This window comes from Vicugna pacos, chromosome 13, assembly GCF_048564905.1.
Source record: "Vicugna pacos chromosome 13, VicPac4, whole genome shotgun sequence".
Lineage (NCBI taxonomy): Eukaryota > Metazoa > Chordata > Mammalia > Artiodactyla > Camelidae > Vicugna > Vicugna pacos.
The window spans coordinates 23728821-23748045 of record NC_132999.1 but is presented as its reverse complement, the minus strand read 5'-3'; the positions used below and the strand labels follow the sequence as shown (position 1 = coordinate 23748045).

The 19225-nt window shown below is 42.4% G+C and overlaps 1 protein-coding gene across 8 annotated transcripts in view; it reads left to right on the top strand.

Moving 5' to 3' along the window:
• FGGY (FGGY carbohydrate kinase domain containing) overlaps window positions 1–19225 on the top strand; it is a 389879-nt gene that overhangs the window by 212463 nt on the left and 158191 nt on the right. For all 8 annotated transcript variants that reach the window (XR_012079073.1, XR_012079071.1, XR_012079072.1 and 5 more), the window contains exon 8: window positions 530–633. Coding sequence is in view for 5 of the 8 variants with exons in the window: in XM_072974343.1 (XP_072830444.1) it covers window positions 530–633 (104 nt within the window). In the remaining 3 variants the exon portion in view is untranslated. The remainder of the gene's footprint in view (window positions 1–529; window positions 634–19225) is intronic.

Below are 19225 nucleotides of genomic sequence, written 5' to 3'. Positions count from 1 at the left end.
AGTAGTACTGAGAATGATGACCTAGCGATGCTGAAAAGATTTCAGTCATCAAACAGAGATTGGACTGTGATGTGTTAAACCAGATTCCCTTCGGCCCTGCTCCCTACTACCACTGTGACCTTGACGGATCACTCAACCCATAGCTGGGCCTCCCTTCCTCCACTGATGTGTGTGGTCTTAATATGATCAACTTACAGGCTTAACATAAAATGAGACTGTACACAGTGCCTGGTGTTTCATGAGCAGAAAGTCACAGATAGCTGTTGCTTTTACTATTCTAATTGTAGTTACTATTACTGTTGCAGTGTTGGATGTGGCACACTGACTAGGGTAAAGCAAACAGAACAGGTTTCCTAGGTCCCCTGGCAGGCCAGTATGCTCTTTTGGTTTCTATTGGAGACTGGCCTACATACGGAATGCCTTCTCAATGTTGCTTGGCTATAAAAAAAAGAGTATTTTATGTTTGTTTTTTGCTTTCTTTCCTTCCTTTTTTTTAAAGAGGATTTTGTTTTGTTTTGTTTTCTCACAGGAGTGATTGGGGCAGATGTGAGGGGGTATGGCCTCGCCTGTGAGGAACAGCCAGTGACGTCACGGCTGGCTGTCATCTGTGGAACATCTTCTTGTCACATAGGGGTGAGTCGGTGGAACGAGGGCGGGGCCACCACCCTCCTTGGAGGGCAGCCCAGCCTGGAGGAGATCTGAGCTGCTGGTCCCTTCCTGCCCCCTGTTCTTTGTCTAGCCGGAAGCCCAGACCTCCTTCCAATAGCCTTGCTTAAATTTGCCAGATCTTTTTCCAGGGGCCAGATTCTTAAAAAGTGTGAAAAGTGTTGAGTCTCCCTTTGGCATCACACTGGCCAGAGAGCCGAGGAGTGAAGGGTGAAATCAGATCCAGAGATGGCAGAGCCTGGCTTTCAGACGAGCGGTCCCCTAACGTGTAGCCAAGTCTTCTCTGCAAGAGGGTGTCTATTTTCCTTGGCTGCTGAGCTCTCTCTCAATCAATATAAATCCATCTCCCTGGGAGCGATCTGATGATATATAGAATTAGACTGCATATCATGACTTCAAAGGAACACTGATAAGCAATTTTCACTTTGTTAATTTTTCTCCATGAATTAGTGGAAAGGCTTTCTCCAAGATTGCAGTTAAAATTTAGTGCCTGCCCTAAAATTTATATCTTCTTTAAATGCGTGAGTCTGAAAGCATTCCATTTCGATAAGTACCCATTTCTACCATATTTTTATTTAAAAGTCATTATTCTGTTAAACTCAGATGGACGACTCCTTGGATTTTTCCCAGATGAGTAAACGAGAGGGGAGAGTGGGGGAAGAGGAGGGAGGCAAATAGGGGAGTGGTAGGGACATGAGTAAGGACTAGAGTGGGATCTAGGGTACAGTCCAGGGCAGAATCCCTACGACCATGGACAGACTCATGTATGATGGGAAACTGTGTTACTGTGAGGACCAGTGAGCCTTTTGTACCATGAAATATTTTGACTGACTAAATATTGATATCGACTGATCCACTGATCCTCTGCTCTTGTGTCCAGGGCTGTGCTAAATCCAGGGGACAGAAGGATGACAGGGCCTCCCACTGGTGAGATAGAACTGTAACAGCTATTATGATAGGAGGCCCCAGAGTATGGATCCAGATTGATCTCGTGATACTGAGCATCTAGTCTGTGCCAGGTGTTGTGTCAGGGGTTCTCACACGTTTCACAGAGATGGTGGGGCTGCCCAACAGGTTTCCAGTCCCAGTTCCTCCACATCCTAAAGATGGCTCTCGGGCAAGGCACTTTACCCCTCTGGGCCCCAGATTCCTCATCTGTGAAACGTGTGGAGCTGTAGTATGTATCTCATAGTATTGTGAGGATGAATGAAGTGATAAATGTGCTTCACATAAAGTAAGCACTTCGCCAGCTCTCCATCACTATCCTCATGTTGTTGAGCATCAGGGAGTCAGTGACCAACTGCCTGGGGAGGGTCCAGGGTGAGGGACACCTTCCTGAGGGGATGCTGGTGCTGGGCCTCCTTGTTCCCCCTCCAAAAATAAAATTTTCCTTCAATTTGTTTCTCTGGACAAAGTCTTAAAAGGAACTTCCTTAAGTTTAAAAGTCCTGGCCTCTTCCTTCCCCTCAGCAGCCTTAGTTGTTAGGCTTAGCTGTCACTGAAGGGGGACAGACACAGAGGCGTAAGGCCGCCTGGAGCAGGAGGTGCCCACCGAGCCGTCAGTCCTACCTCCTCGACGTGAGTCTATACTTGTTAGCTTATCTTCACTGAACACTTTCTAATAAAAAAAAAAAATTTGGCGGCGGAGGTAATTAGGTTTGTTTATTTGATGGAGGTACTCAGGATTGAACCTGGGACCTTGTGCGTGCTAAGCACACGGTCTAGCACTGAGCTATACCCTCTCCCTGAACGCTGTTTTAAACCCATTTAAATCATCTCCCATTTTCACAGGGACACATCTGATCTGGTTTCTCCCGTCAAGTCTAAATGTCAGGCATTTTAACCCCGCTCAGTTCGGGTTTATGAGCAAAAGCAAATCCAAATGAATGTGAGTCTCTGGCAACCCCGTTTCTCAGTTTCCTGGTCTCTTAGTGAAAATGAGGCTGGCTGGTTGTTCAGCATTTATTTATTTTTTTTCAAATTAAGTGACTAAGCCATAGAAAAGTCCAGTAATTCTCCCAAGGCCACAAAGCTAGTAAGCTGGAGCTGGGAACTCAGGTCCATCTCCATCTACTTCCTGGATGCTTCTCGATGCCTTACTGTGTTGTGCATAGTGGTGATGTGCCCACAGAGGGTGGAGAGAGCCTGGGCTTCCAAGTCAGATGCGGGCTTGGACATCCGCTCGTGCACCTTGAGGCCCTGTGACCTAAGTGAGCTCTTGACTTCTCTGAGTGTCTGATTCTTCATCCAGCACATTAGGGGCGAGGATGCCAGTCTTACAGGGTTGCTGGGTAATGTGAATTATGACCGTACATCCCTAGTGCATGGTAGACACTCAGAAATGGCGGGGATTCTTTTTACCCCTTCCTAGTGATATAAAAGGCTCACATGAAGCAACTGTTTGGGCTTTAACAAGTTTGATGGGCAGCTGCAGTTGGTTGCAATGAATGAGGGCCATAAAATGTCGTTTATTATGGTCATGTTGTGCTGGAAATAAAGTCCCCTCCCCTACCGTGCTTTGTACTTGGGAGTGGGAAGGGACCTTCTGGGCCAAGGGGATTAATCATCAGCTTTAATGTTATGTGGTGAGGGTGAGACTGTGGTCATGCAGCATAAGAAAATGCCTTTGATCTTGCTCAGGTGCTGGGCGCCCAGCGAGCCGGCAACAATGGCACCTTTGTGAGGTCTAGGAGAGGTGCAGGTCTGAGGAAGCACTCCCAGGGAAACTCAAGGACCCTCTTTGTTGTGGTTCTGGCAAATATAACCACCAACTGTCAGGAAAAATTCACCAAACAGAACACAGGGGACCAGAGGGGGCTGTGGGGCTTTTCAAGAAGTGGTTTCCAACTTGGTCTGAAGGATCCTCTTTCTTCCTGTCTGCTCCCTGCTGATGTTTCTAATTCAAGAGGTTGATTGGGTCCAAATTCCCAGTCATATTTTGTGTTTGATCCTCCTTCTAGATCACCCAGAGTGAACGAATGAAGGAATGTCCAAATAACAAGTGTTGGTACCAAGACGTTCCCTTCCTCCAGGTCCCTGCTACTTCCAGGAATCTGGAGAAAGAGCCTGAGGTTGAACATAAGCCTTCCTAATCAGGCCTTTGATATTTTAGAAGATACAAGTGTGGGTTGCACATTTCTCTTCCTTGTAGATGATTTAATTAACAAGGGGGGAAAAATACTGTGCTTTTTTTAACTCCATGAAAGCAGAGTTGCTTGTTCAGAGTTAATTACTACCAAGTCACCAAAACCCAAGATCATACACAGCAGGGGTGAGCCAGAGGTTGAAAAGTCACAGGGTCAGATGGAGCTGATCCTTGCCTTTGCTCCAGCACCCCTTTGCTTGAGCTGTCAAGTCAGGTTGCAACTTGGCACCTGGTCTTCAGTTAGCATGACAGATGGAGAGAGAACCCTGGGAAGAGGGTGGGAAGTACTGAAGGGGTAAGGTTTGAGCAGAACAATACTTGGTGAGAGCTGGGAATTACAGCTGTGCCTTAAATAGCTCAAACTGAAGCTTTCTCAGAGTCTTAGAGAACCACCTACGTTCATCTATCCATTAATGGTTGTAGCATTTCAAAGACACAAACTGATATGCCAGCTTCACCACTTACTGTGGGCATTTAGATAGGATACTTCCTCTTTTAGTGTCTTTATTAGTTAAATGTTGGCAATAGTATTTACCCAGAAAGTTGTTTTGAAGGTAAAATGAGGTAATCTTTGTAAGCAGCTTGGCATGGTATCTAGTGCCAAATTCCAAATGTGGTGTTATTGTTAAAAACGATTCGTTGAAGTCAGAATGATCTGTGTGACAATGGGTTAGAATGAAAGACATCAGGATGAACTCATGTTTAGCTTAATGTAGATTACATCTGGATACATATAGAACTAATTATAGACATGTGTATGTATACAGGTTAGTAAACATTAATGTATTTTCCTAGCTGTGACAGCAGAGGGGCCTAGAAACAAGGACACCCCAGCAACTAATTGCTACAAGCACTCCTGGTGCTTAAATCTTGGTTTCTAATACCGATTTCCAATAAAGAGAATCAGAGCTTCTTGGAGAAATGGTTGATTCTAGGACTGAGGCAGGAAATTGACAAGACTAGCCTAGCGTATCTCGTCGTAGCACCAAAAAGGAAGGAAGTGCGAAGACAAAACGAACCCACAACTGATGGGATTATCAGGAACCAATCAAGGAACCTTCCAGTGATCAAAATGGACCATTTGAGCAGAATAATAAAGTGTATTGGATTATAACCCAAGTTATAGCATAAATATCATGAGTCCATACTCATAAATAAATGAACAGAAGAGCCAAGTCTCTCATGCAGAAGAATTCCAAATAATTTATGTAGATATTCCCCACCTCAAGCAGCAGAGCATAACTTCCTGTTCCTGAAGTGTGATCTACACGTGGTGACTTCCTTTCAAAGAGGACAATATAAAAAGGGGGAAAAAGAACAATTTCATAGGGGCAAAATCTGACATGCTAACCTCAGCTGGGTGACCAGGGCCAACAACAAGTGTTAAGTCAGGTTGACAATATGTACTGATGACATGATGTGATGAGAATGGCACTTTATCTTTGTTATCTTCCTCCCAAAGACCTTTAACCACAGTCTAATTAATCATAAGAAAAACATCAGACAAATTCCATTTGAGGGACAGTCTACAAAATACCTGACCAGTGCCCTCTCAGACTGTCAAGGACATCAAAAAAACAAGGAAAGTCTGAGAAATGATCACAGCCAAGAGGAGCCTAAAGAGATGTGACAACTAAATGTAGTGTAGCATCCTGGATGGGATCCTGGAATAGAAGAAAGGCCCTAGGTGAAAACTAAGGAAATCTGAATCCAGTAAAGTCTTTAATTATTGGTAGTACAGCAACATTGTCCTTTACTTGTGACATACAAGCTTAATGTAGGATATTAATGATGGAGGAAACCAGGTGTAGGGTATGTGGAATTCTGTGCTATCTTCCAAACTCTTCTGTAATCTAAAACTGTTCCAAAACTTAAAGTTTATTTCCAAAATTATTCATTAAGTCATTCACTCACTACCAGAACGTTTTCTTGTATTTGCCTGGCTAAGTGCTAAGAGTATTAAGATAAATACGATAAAATGTTATGCCTGCCTTCATTGGGAAAGACAAGAAGAAGGTGACTGCCGTTCAGAAGGGTAATTCCGATGGTAAATTTAGGACTGGAGTATGGAGAAGGGGACCGCTCAAGTGTTCAGGAGACAGGGAAGTTTTCCTGTAGGAGGTGATACTTGCAGGGTTGTGGTCTCCCACCACCCTCCCCCCACCTCACTGGGACACTGTTTGTGCCAGCTCAGGTACTAGTCCCTGTCCCTACCCTTCCCCTCTTTGTCTTCTGTGTCGACAACAGCCAAGCTGACTTCTTCTGCGGCTGGATGGGATGTGGGTATTGCAGGCCCATTGGGAGAGACCACAGGAAGGGAAAATGTAACAGCTAAGGAGAGAGGGGGCAGGTTTCTCTGTCTTAGTCTCTTTAGCAAGTGGCATTGGAAGAGGTCATTGAGAGAGGTGGAGAGGGAAGGGAGTCCATACAGCACAAATAGGACCACTGTTACACCTTCCAGTGAAAGAGCTGGGTCTGTACATGAAGGGTCCTGTTCCCTCTTCATTCACCAGGACCTGCTATTTTCACCCTCCAGGGCCCATGTTCTCAGGACTCAGCTCTCCATACTGAGGCTTGCCCTGGGCCCCACAACCAGAAAACAGACTATCTGCTAAGCATTGATTTGGCAAGAAGGGGTTTGATGTGGTTCAGTGAGTAGTAGGAGACAGCTCATGCACTAAGGAAGCTCAGGGTCGTACTTCTGGCATTTGAGGCAGGAAAGTTCTAAACTGTGCTGGTTGGAGGCTATTCAGAATCCCTGATCCAGCCTCAGTCGTTACGAGGAGACAGGCAATACCACTAGTCGGTACCATCTATGAGCCCTGCAGTGTACGAAGCACTGTTCTAAATCCTTTGTGTCATGGAATCAGCTTGACAGTCCTGTCAGGTAGGCACCATTACTGTCCCCATTTCACACTGAAGTGGATCACACCATGTGCAGGAAGGGGATGCTTGTCTGAGCCCTCAGGAGACTGACTCCAGAGTCCTTGCTCTTCCCTTTCAGTTAAATAGCTTCTCTCAAAGGCCCAGAAGGGAGGGTGAGCAGGCTCAATTAAAATGTAGGCAAATGTTGGTACCGGCATCTCACCAACGAAAGGATTTGAGTGACAAACACCTGAGAAGATACTGAGCATCATTAGTCACTAGGAAAATGCCAGTTCTAACCACAGTGAGATCCACTACAGGCCTGCTGGAACAACTGACCTTGTAGGGAAGATGTGAGGAACTGAAACTTAACATGCCACTGGTCGGAACGTGAAATGGTGCAACCACTTTGGAAAACAGTTTAGCCATTTTTTACAAAGTCAATGTACACCTCCCATGTGATCCAGCCGTTCCATTCATAAAGGTGTATGTCTGTACAGAAATGCGTACAAGAATATTCACAGCAGTGTTATTTGTGATAGCCCCAAACTGGAAACAACCCAGATGTCTATCCACAGTGAATTGATAAACTCTTGGTCCATCGTTAGAATGGACGACTACGAAGCAATAGAAGGGAGTGAGGTATTAATATAAGATACAACATAGATTAATCTCCAAATAATGATGCTGAGTGATAGAATCCAAACAGAAAGAGTATAAACTATATAATTCCATTTATTTAAAATTCTAGGAAATGCAAGCTAATACCAAATGACAGGAAGCAGGTCAGTGGTGGCCTGCCGTCGGGGAGTAGGCACCACGAGGGCCAGGAAGGGAGGGTTACAAACGGGCATGAGGAAACTTTCGGGGGTGATGGCCGTATTTACCTTGGCAGTAGTCATGTCTTCACTGGAGGGTATATGCTATGTCAGAACTTATCAAACTAGATGTTTTAAATATGCATAGCTTACTGAATGCTAATTATAGCTCAATAAATCTTTTAAGAAAAGAAAGAAATTCAGAAAAAATAACAACAATAATAGTGGATGTGATCCCTTTTTGTTTTAAATTGAAATCCAGTCGATTTACAGTGTTGTGCAAGTCTCTGGTGTTAGCATGGTGATTCAGTTATACACACACACATATTTATATTCTTTTTCTTACTCTTTTCCATTATAGGTTACTACAAGATAATTGAATATAGTTCCCTGTGCTAGACAGAAAGACCTTGTTGTTTATCTATTTTGTATGTTTGTCTGTAATCACTTAGATAGTGCTGGCTCTACTCCAGACACTGTTCTAAATGCATCTCTAAAAACGGTTTAGTCCTCATTGAAAAAAAATAGTACCTAGTAGTTGCTCAATAAATACTAGTTTTCACTTCTTGCCTTCTAACCCAAGTTAATCCTCTAGCCACTCTGACCTATCTTGTTTTCTGCTCTTTTGGCCCCTGCACAGACCAGTAGGTATTGTTATTTGTGTTTTAATGGTATTGACTTGTTTCTCAGGTGAAGCTGACTTGCTTAGAGGGTCCGTGTTAGTGGGTCCACGTCTCCGTTGCCCTTCTCGTCCCATCCTGTCTGGTTTAGAGCTGGTGCATGGTGGATGCTTAGTGACTGCATGGCTGGATTGCTCCCCAGTCACTTCCCTCGTTGTCAGGTGTGCCAGTGCTTGAAGTTTCCTCAATCTCCTCTCACTCCTTCCCGATCCAGTGGAGCTGTCGTTCATCGTCTGTGTCTGCTAAGTAGGAGCCAACTGGGAGCAGCCCCCCAGCCCCTTGTCTGAAGTGCTGTCTGTCTGTTTGCACCCTCACAGTGCTGGGGAGAGCTGGGAGTTTGCTTGGCCTTCCAGGAAGTAGGAGTCTCACCGAACAGCTTTACTGTAGTGGGGCTGGGGATCACACACCAGCCGTGCCTGCTGTCTCTACTTTCCTCTACCACACAGTCCTACAGAACTCTCCACTCCTATCCATTCTCTTGAGGGGAGAACAGGATTCCTTCCCAGCAGCTCCTCAGGATGCACCTTGGCTCAGAGTAGATCTGCAGCCTGCTCCCTGTTCTGTCATGAAGAGGGAATGAGGAGCCCCTGGGCTCTAACCAGGGAAAAGCCAGCCTCCCAACCACGCCACGTCGTCGGAGCTGCATGCTTTGGGTGATGACTGACTGTAGCAGCGCTGTGTTTCACCCAGGCCCGTGCTAAAGGAACAAAGGATGCTATCATTCCTTACAAGGGAACTGCAAAGTCAGACTACAGTGTGACCCACTACACGCTTGTCAGAACAGCTGAAGTTGCGGCGAGGATGTGGGGAACTGGAACCCTCACTCACTCCTGGAGGGAACGTGAAACAGCACAGCCGCTTTGGAAAACGGTTCAGCAATTTCCTACAAAGAAACACTCACACCTGCTGTGGGATCCAGCCATCCCACTCCTGTAAAAGCTGGGCAGGGCTGTCTGGTCCCAGGTTTCTGGAAGCCCACCAGGAACACAGCAGAGTCAGGTAACACAAGGCCTTTCATAAAGTCAGAAACAAAAGCCTCTGGTGAGAGTCTGTCAACTGGCCTGAGCCCAGCTTTCCACAAAAGACGGCATCTTGCCTAGAAGAATGGTAGAAGCGGAGGGAAAAAAAAAACAAAACCAGCAGCAGTAACAATGGCATCTGATATTTACTGTATGCTTATCATGGGCTAAGAAATTTGAATATATTATTATATCTCATCTTCATGATAACCTCCTGCAGTTATCAGCATTATCCTCCCATTTTACAGGGACAAAAACTGAGTCTCAGAGAGACAAAGTACTTACCTGAGTCACATAACTAGTAAGTCCTAGAGATAGTTTCTGATTCCAGCCTTTTGATTCCAGGGCTCACATTCTCAACTCTTGCAGAACAAAAACTGGGGCCATGGGATGGCTTAGTCACACACAGGGGTGTTTTGTGGGAATAGGGGTGAAGTGATCACAAGGCAGATCTTTTCCAAAGCCTGGTGAGAACTGCCAAGTTAGGGCAGGATGCAGCTAGACCACAGTGTTCTCATTTTACCTTCTTCTCAGCCTTTCAAATCACTGCCTTTCAGGAGGCCCCCAGTTTAATGATAACAATAAAAATAAACAACATCGCTTGTCACCATCATCTCCTGGGCGGAGAGTATTTATGAGTCTTTTTATTTATAATCTTTGCTGTTTCTTTGCTGCTCTGTGGTCAAGTGCTGAATTAGGCAGTTTGAAGACATGCGGCTGACTTCCCAAATCAAGGAGATGTTTTTGTATTCATTTGGAAGAGCATGAAATGAAAACCACATTGATTTTTCTCTCTTTTTCTATTTACCACTCATCCGCTGTGTGAGTGACTTGTATACTGTGGCTGCTGAGGGCGACCTAGCAGTGATGGACGTGTTTGTGCTCTTCTGGCAACTGAGTAAGGATGCAAAAGAGGCTGAAGACAGCTATTCAGAGCCCTGGCTAAGTGTCAGGTACTGGGCTGCGGGCCTCAACACGCATTGGCTCATCTGCTTCTACATGCTCTTAGTTCAGGGTTTTCAGGATTTCTGCCTTGTTGCTTTCCCCATATTTTTTCATCCCCATCTCCCACTCTTCTTGTGTGCTCCAAGGGCCTTTTATTCCCTCTTAAATTTTCTTTTTTATTTTTTTTTGGTCCCCTAAAGCTATCAGAAGTTTGGAATCAGTTTCATTATTCCATTTAACCAGTGTTAGAATACCAGGAAAAATACATCTAAAAGATCAAAGATCCTAGAAAAACCCATGAGAAAGTTTTGAGCAATCAGTGCTAAAGGACTGAGTTTGAGAAACTCCCTTCCTAATTAACCGTCAGTTGCCCCCTCTTGCCAATAGAGAAAAAAAAATCAAAAAAGAAGAAGATTCAAATGTGAAAACTGAGTGGACATTTCGGCCATGTTGTGTTAGATTTAGGATCTCTTCAACTGAAAAAGAATGGAAGTCTTAAATCCCAAGGAGGTGAAAGTTACTGCAGTGCTACAATGTATGTTTTTAAAGCTTTTTTTTAACTGAAAGATAATTCACATGCCATAAAATTCAGCCTGCCATGTATTTTTCAACCTCTTGTGATGTCTGAGAAGGAAAAAGATTTAGTGCCCACCTTTTAGGTTACACTATGGAATGATACAAGCATGTGGTCTTTATTACTTCCAGAAGTAATGGAAAGGTACCACAAGGCCAGTAAATTTCCATTTACTTGCATGTAGTGTAGCACCTGACACATAGTCTGGGTCTAGTAAATACTGGATTGATAGATGGACAGAGGACACACAGAAGCATTCTGGGTAGCAACCATCAAGGTTTGTTGAAGAACAGATCATGCCATACCAGTTTTATGTCCTTTTATTTTGGTGGGTTGACAGGCTATGCAGTGAATGAACAGAAGGTTCAGCATTTGAGTTCTCTAGTCTTCAAGAAGGCTTCAGGATGAGCTGACCCCTTCCACTTGACGCTGAGGCATTAGTTAGTTTAGTCACAAAATTCCGCCCTTCCAAGAACTGATCGTTTTGACTGAATTATACCTTGAAGCAGGCCAAAAGAAAAAACATAAAACCGGTTGAAAAGTATCCATATCATCCCATTGCCAAATTTGGGTTTGGGCATTCAACCATTGGTTTGAGCCTTGCATGGAGCCAGGCAGAGACTGAGCCTTGCTTCTGTTGACTGAGGGGACGTTTAACTGGAGGGTGCTTTGGAATGCCTGATCAGCTGCCCAGACACTGCTTGAGGGAGGCAAGTCATGGGGCCGACCTGACTTACATACCTGCTCTCTGCCTACATGTTAAACCCCCCACAAAGTTCCTCAGGTTTCTGTATAACTCTTAGCTGAGAGGTTTGCTCTGATCTTGAAAGACAGGGCTAGGGTTCTCTGGAATTTGGGAAATGGCCCATGGGAAAAAAAAGAGGGAGCCCACAGAGAAAATGGTCAGTTATATGAATATGTGTACTCATTCTTCTACGTTGTATAAGACACTAATTTGTGTGGACCTGCTTCGACAGACTCATAGTGTAGATGGTCCTGAGTGTTAAGTCTGATGGCTTCACTCTCCTGATTGAAATCTCTCAGTGAGTCTCCCAAATCCTGGCTGGGCATAGATCTGAGCCCTACCCACCCCGGTCTCATCCCCTGCTGTCCCTCCCTTTTCATCCTGTATTCTAGCAGGAACATCCCACACTCATATGAATTCCATGGGGCCAAAAGATTAAGAATAGATGATATCCAGATTTTAAAGAGTTAATACTCTGTGTATACAGTGTATTACAGAACAATGCCAGGAGGTCGGGGGCAGCACCCATAGTCAATCACATTTATATTTCTACAGTAAAATTTATGAATATTCACACCATGCAGGTTACATAGGTTCTAAAGAGCTTGACTAGTTCAGATCAGATTTTGCCATCAAATGAATCATGAAAAAACTTTCAGTATTTGGAAGGCTATGGACTAAAGAAGTATAGACTTGTACTGGCCCTCCTTGCAAAGAGCCTTTGCACTCTCATTTGGCCAATAGCCATGTCTTCTTCTCTGCCTGAAATGACCACATCTCCCTTCTACCTGGTGAGTATCATCAGTGGCGCATTCCTCATCATTACTATTATTCACATTTATTGAGCATTTACTATGTTATTTGATACTCCCAGCAAACTCAGGGATGGTTTTCATTGGATTATGACCCCAGATATTCAGATGAGGAGACTGAAGCTTGGAGAGGCCACAGCGTGAGGAAGAAGAACTGAGGTTGAACCAAACACACAGACCCACAGCCTGTGTTCTGGGTCACTGCACTGTCCTTAGGGTGTGTCTTCTCCAATGTTACAGGTCAGCTGTCATCTCCGTGTGGCCCTCGTTCCCTTCCTCCAGCACGTCCAGTGAGCTGTGCCTCCTGTGGGCCTTCATAGCTCTTTACACTCAGCTCCAATGCAGCCTGTATCACTCCCTGTCTTCCCCATAAGCCTGAGCTCACTGAGCAGTCAGGGGAAAGCCTACTTCCTGTTCTATCTCTGCGGCACATAGTAGGAACTTAACACATAGTATATTATCAAGTTCACCCAAAGAGGTAAGCTAACAGATAGCAAATAATTTGTATCCCCTATGAACTTAGGTAGTAAACACCGTCACAATGTCAAGGATGAAAAATTTGGATCTAAAAAAGAAAAAGAAATAGTCACCAGAAGAAGGCTACTCAGGTTCATGCATGCTATGTAAAGAAGAGGAATTTGCTGTAGACAACAAGGAATTTTAATGGGAATGGATAGGGACTGTGTTTATACTTAGGAATAACGATAGTGGGAGGATATAGCTCAGTAGTAAAGTGCATGAGGTCCTGGGTTCAATCCTCAGTACCTCCAGTAAAATAAATGCATGATTAATAAATGAATAAACTTAATTATCCCCCCAAAAGAATAACAATAGCTAGACTTTATTTATTTTTATTGAAGTATACTCAGTTATTATGTGTCAATCTCTGGTGTACAGCACAATGTCCCAGTCATGCATATATATACATATATTCATTTTTATATGCTTTTTCATTAAAGGTTATTATAAGATATTGAATATAGTTCCCTGTGCTATACAGAAGAAATTTATTTTTTATCAATTTTTATGTATAGTGGTTAAACTTTGCAAATTTCAAACTCCCAAATTTATCCCTTCCCACCCCCTTTCCTCCAGAACCATAAAATTGTTTACTATGTCTGTGAGTCTGTTTCTGTTTTGTAGATGAGTTCATTAGTGTCCCCTTTTTTTTTCTTTTTTTTTTTTAGATTCCACATAGAAGTGATATATGATATTTTTCTTTTTCTTTCTGGCTTACTTCACTTAGAATGACGATCTCTAGGTTCATCCGTGTTGCTGCAAATGGCATTATTTTATTCTTTTTTATGGCTGAGTAATATTCCATTATATAAATATATCACATCTTCTTTATCCAGTCATTTGTCAGTGAACATTTAGGTTGCTTTTGTGTCTTGGCTATTGTATATAGTGCTGCTATGAACATCTGGGTGCATGTATCTTTTTGAATTAGAGTTCCCTCTGGATATATGCCCAGAAATGGGATTGCTGGATCATATGGTAAGTCTGTTTTTCGTCTTTTGACAAATCTCCATCCTGTTGTCCACAATGGCTGCACCAAACTACATTCCCACCAGCAGTGTAGGAAGGTTCCCTTTTCTCCACACCCTCTCCAGCATTTATCATTCATGGACTTCTGAATGATGGCCATTCTGACTGATGTGAGGTGATACCTCATTGTAGTTTTGATTTGCACCTCTCTGATAATTAGTGATATGGAGCATTTTTTTCTTGTGCCTGTTGGCCAGAATTGTTTGTTTAGACCTTCTGCCCACTTTTGGATTGGGTTGTTTGTTTTTTCTTACTAAGTTGTATGAGCTGTTTATGTATTCTGGAAATTAAATCTTTGTCAGTCATCATTTGCAAAAATCTTCTCCCATTCCATAGGTTGTCATTTTGTTTTACTTATGGTTTCCTTTGCTGTGTAAAAGCTTATAAGTTTAATTAGGTCCCATTTGTTAATTTTTGCTTTTCTTTCTATTACCTGGGTAGACTACCCTAGGAGAACATTGCTAAGATTTATGTCAGAGAATGTTTTGCCTATGTTTTCTTCTAGGAGGTTCATGTCTTCTCTTATATTTAAGTCTTCAAGCTGTTTTGAGTTTATTTTTGTGTATGGTGTAAGGGAGTGTTCTAACTTCATTGATTCACATGCGTCCAGTTTTCCCAATACCACTTGCTGATGAGACTGTCTTTTCTCCATTGTATAGTCTTACCTCCTTTGTTGAAGATTAATTGACCGTAGGTCTGTGGGGGTTTATTTCTGGGTTCTCTGTTCTGTTCCATTGATCCACATGTCTGTTTTTGTACCAATACCCCAATATTTTGATTACTTTAGCTCTGTAGTATTGTCTGAAATCTGGGAGGGTTATTCCTCCAGCTTAGTTCTTTTTCTCTAGGATTTATTAAATTAGTTTGTGCTAGTTTCTCTGCTAGGCAGTTGTGTATAGAATGTCTATTCCTCACAACAAGTATGTGAGATTAATTTATGAAAGAGAAAGCTGTAGTAGCTGTGGTTTTAGATCAGAATCAAAGCTAAATACTAATCTATTTAGATTAAACAAAAGTCAAATGTCCTTGGAGGGCGGTAGCCTAAAATGTCCCAGTAGAGTACATTTCTTCATCTCAGAGATGCTGGAGTTGAGGTCAGAGAGATTACAGAGCTGGGACAGGGCAGGGGAAGCCAGGTGTAGCTGGTCTGCTGTCTTTTATATTCACTCCTTGAAAATGTTTACATGGTACCAGAAGCATCTCCCCTTGCCCAGAACCCAAGACTGTGTCCAGTTTAAAGCTCTGTTTTCAGAAAAAGCTGCTGGAACCTGAAAGGACGCACAGAATACCCAGCTACAGTGTTTAAGAGAAAGTGAGCCTCACGAGCAAAGTTCAGGATGATTAAGAGATGGGGTAGTTCAGACTGCTAAAGAGAAACCTTATGACTTGGTTTAATTTTCTTGTTTATTAAAGTTTTCGTGATCATAAAATGACTAAGTCTTTCTTGGTGCTTTAAAGTTTGTAAAATGCCTTGTGGAATGTGATACTCAGAATAGCTAAGTGAGACAGTCAGAGCAGGTATTTTCTTTTTTAAAATGAGGCTCAGAAAAACAGTGATTTGCCCAAAGTCCCACAGCTAGTAAGGTGTAGGGCCAAGACCCTGATACATATGCGAGCAAACCCCAGGCTGTTTCTGCTGCATGCTTAGTTGGTTTGTCTTCATTTACTCAGACTGAAGGATCCTACAGTTGGGAAGTCTGGTTCATCACAGGAAGGGCTTCTGGTTTGTGTCACTAGTCCCCATTGTTATTGTAAATTCTCCTTTGAGCTGCAAGCCAGTGGTTCTCAATTAATGTGCATGAAATGTAAGGGAAGAACTCCTTAAAAATGTAGTTCTTCAGGTGCCGCTCCCACAGGAAATGATTCAGTAAGTCTTGCTGGGAAAGAGTAGACACAAATCTGTCATTTTTACAACTGCCTAAGTGATTCTAATCAGGGACTTTCAGAAAAATGGCTTTAAACTCCTTCAAAGTAGCAATTACATCTTTCCATCATTGTTTCCTCAGTGCCTAGCAGAGCACCTTGTACACAGAAGGTACTCTGAATTTACACTTGATTGCAATGGTGAAGAAAATGAATGTAAAAGAAGTGTAAAATGTAGCAAATTAAGTTGGATGATCAGTCCTGGCTGATTTGGATTACACTTGGAAGTTCCTTGAGTCTCCATCTTGGTAGGCTTAGGTATAGACAGGCTAAGTCAGGACTTGGAGAGAGTACCTCGTAGAATCTGCCAACAATTAGAGACAGTAGAATTCTTACTGTCTTACGAAAAGCAGGATGAAGTGAAACATTGAGGGACCCTATTTGCAGCACCGTGCAGACAAACTCAGAAACCAAAGCACAGACACACCAGGATGCAACAGGAAACCACAGAAGCCTAAGATCTTTCCGTGTAAATAGAAAGTCAGTGTATACTTTTAAACCCTCAGTGTCAAGCTGAAGCACAGCGTGTAATCCAGCTCTCTGCCCAGCCCTTCCTTGAGCCCAGGCACAGATGAAAAATGATGCCACCTGGGTAAAAGCATTTTCCAGTTGTTTGTTCTGATCAGGGCTCGGAGCAAGCTCCTTTTGTTTGTGCTGGTGAAAAATTTGGGACACAGGTGCAATTTGGACTTGAAAGCATTAATTGGTCTCCCTGGTTTTCCCTGTAGTGATATCTGAAACCCCCATCTTCCTCTACAGAGTAATCTTAATCCACATACATTCATAAAGCATTTGCCATTGACAGTCATCTTTCATATAGCCCATCTGTGGACCTTTGGGTCCAGGTGCACAATAGTGGAACATTGGTGGACACTTAATACATACTCTGTGCTCATTAGATTGACATCTGTAATAGCATTTGATTGCTACCATTGCATTGGAAACTCATAAGTTGGATACAAATGATCATCACCATTTTGAGATAAGGAAAATGGTAGAGTGATAGAAAAGACATGAATTTTGAAGTCAGATAGACCTGTGTTCACATTCAAGGTACTTAAAACTTTCTTATCCAGAGTGCCTTCCGTTATTCAGCCAATTGTTTTTGAGCTGCTACAATGTGCCAGGCACTAGAGTGAAAATGGTGAACAAAAGACACAGACTTTGCAGTCCAGTGGGGAAGATGGATGCTAAACAAACAATCGCAAAAATATGTACCTACAGACTGTGATAAGTGCTTGACATTCATACCCTGCTGGTGGGAGTACAAATTGGTGCAATCACTTTGCAAAACAGTGAAGCATTGTTTGAATATGCACATACCCTGCATTCCACCAATTCCACACCTGGGTAAAAACTTGGAGTAACTATTGCATCTGTGTATCAGTGTGTACCCAGTCACAAGTGCAAGAGTATTCATAGCAGTATTTTTCATAATAACCCCAAATTTGAATCAACCCAAATTTCCACCAATAAAAAAATAAATATACTAAATTGTATTATATTCCTACAGTGGTACACATACTTAAATTGAAGGAACTACTGCTACAAAGAATAACATAGATAAGTCAAACAATTTTAAGTGAAAGGAAAAGGGCATGAACAAAGTACAGAATTATCTTCTTCATGTAAAATTCAAAAAAAAAAAAAAAGAAAGACGAGAGAGACAATACATTTTAGGAATGCATATGTAAGTGCTGAACCTAGAAAGACAAGCAAGGAAGTGATTGCCACAAATATCAGGACACCGGTTAATTCCATGGCTGTGGGGGTGCTGGTTGTTGAGATTAAAAAAAGAAAAAGATGCCTTCCTAGAGGGGCTTTGGGGAACTGGCCTTTGCTTGTGAAGGATTATTAGCAGTCTTTGAATTGTACACTCTTCTGTATGTGTGATATGTAAGTGCTGTGAAGCAGAGGAACAACCCTGAGAGCATAAAGCCAAGTGACTGATACAGCTTGGGTGGTCGGCTTCTGTAAGGCAGGATGTTTGAGCTGAGATACTTTGATTAGGTCACTAAGCAGAGTCCTAGTGGGGAGCAAGGAGGGTTGTGCATGGCAGTGATTGAGGGAAGAGTGGTCCAGTTGAAGGCAGCAGGATAATGAATGGAGGGAAATTGGCAGATTCGTGGTGGGGCAGGAGGGAGGCATGGCACAAGTTAAGGCTGAAGAAGCAAAAAGGGGCAGGACATGCTGGGTTTAAAGCCTTATGAAAGATATTGGTCTGAAACAAAGATTTTAAGCATAGTGAGTAACGTAAGTAGGTTGACAAGGGTTCAAAATAATTGCAGTTTGGAGAACAGATTGGAGGGGGACCAGAGCAGATGCTAGGAGGAGACTGGAGATCAGGTAAGAGATGATATCATGGTGGCTTGTCTCGGATTATGGGGGAGTGGAGATGGAGAGAAGTGGATATATTTGCAAAATGGTGAGAAGGTAAAATCAATGGCACATTAGGCAGTGAAAATGCCAAGGTTGCAAGGTGGGTGCGATTGAGGCTTCCTAGGAGAAACTTTTCTGGTTAACGCCGATGTTAAAGAGACTAAAGAGACGTGACATCTAAAGTCAGTATCTGATGCTGAACAGGATCCTCAACAGAGAAATTTTTTTTTCATATACTGTAAAGGACGTTTTGTGGACAATTGATAAAATTTGAATAAGACATATAGATTAAATAGTAGAATTTTATCAATGTTTATTTCTTGATATGATAATTATACTATGGTTATATAAAAGAATATCCTTTTTATAAAATACATTCTGAAGTATTTAGGAGTAAATAGGCATTATATCTGCAACTTACTCTCAAATGGTTCAGAAAAAAATTTTTTACACACGTACAACGTGTGTGCGTATAGAAAGACGATTATGTAAAACATTGGAAGAATCTGACTCTAAATGAAAGGTATACAGAATCCTTTGTACTATTTTTGCAACTTTAAGTCTAAAATTATTTTTGAATAAAACATTTTTAAATGCAAAAAATAAGGATTAGCCATGTGACAGTCATACCTCTATTTACAATAACCATGTTGATGAGTTAATGTCACTCATTGTACCCCATATAAATTCCCACTGGAGAATTTGTTTTAGAATTTACTGGTTAAAAAAGTGTTATTTACTCTGAACTGGTATATTTTTCTTCTTTCCAGTAGTGAAATCATATTTTTCTTCTGACCCTATAAACCAGGAAGCTTAGAGTTGAAATTGAAAGCTCAAGCTATAATGTTGAGCCTTTGGTTTGTCATAGTTCCATTCTTCTCTTCACTGGTTTTGCATTGCAGCTTCTGTTTATGAGTTACTGTAACATCTGTGTGTGTGTGTGTCCGAGGTGGGTGTATAAAATATCTAAAACCTTTTGTATTCATGCCCTATGGCTCCTATAACAAATTTCTGCAAACTTGATGGCTTAAAACAATACATATTTATTTTCTTAAGGTTCTGGAGACCCGAAGTCCAAAATCAGCTTCACTAAGCTTTGATGAAGTG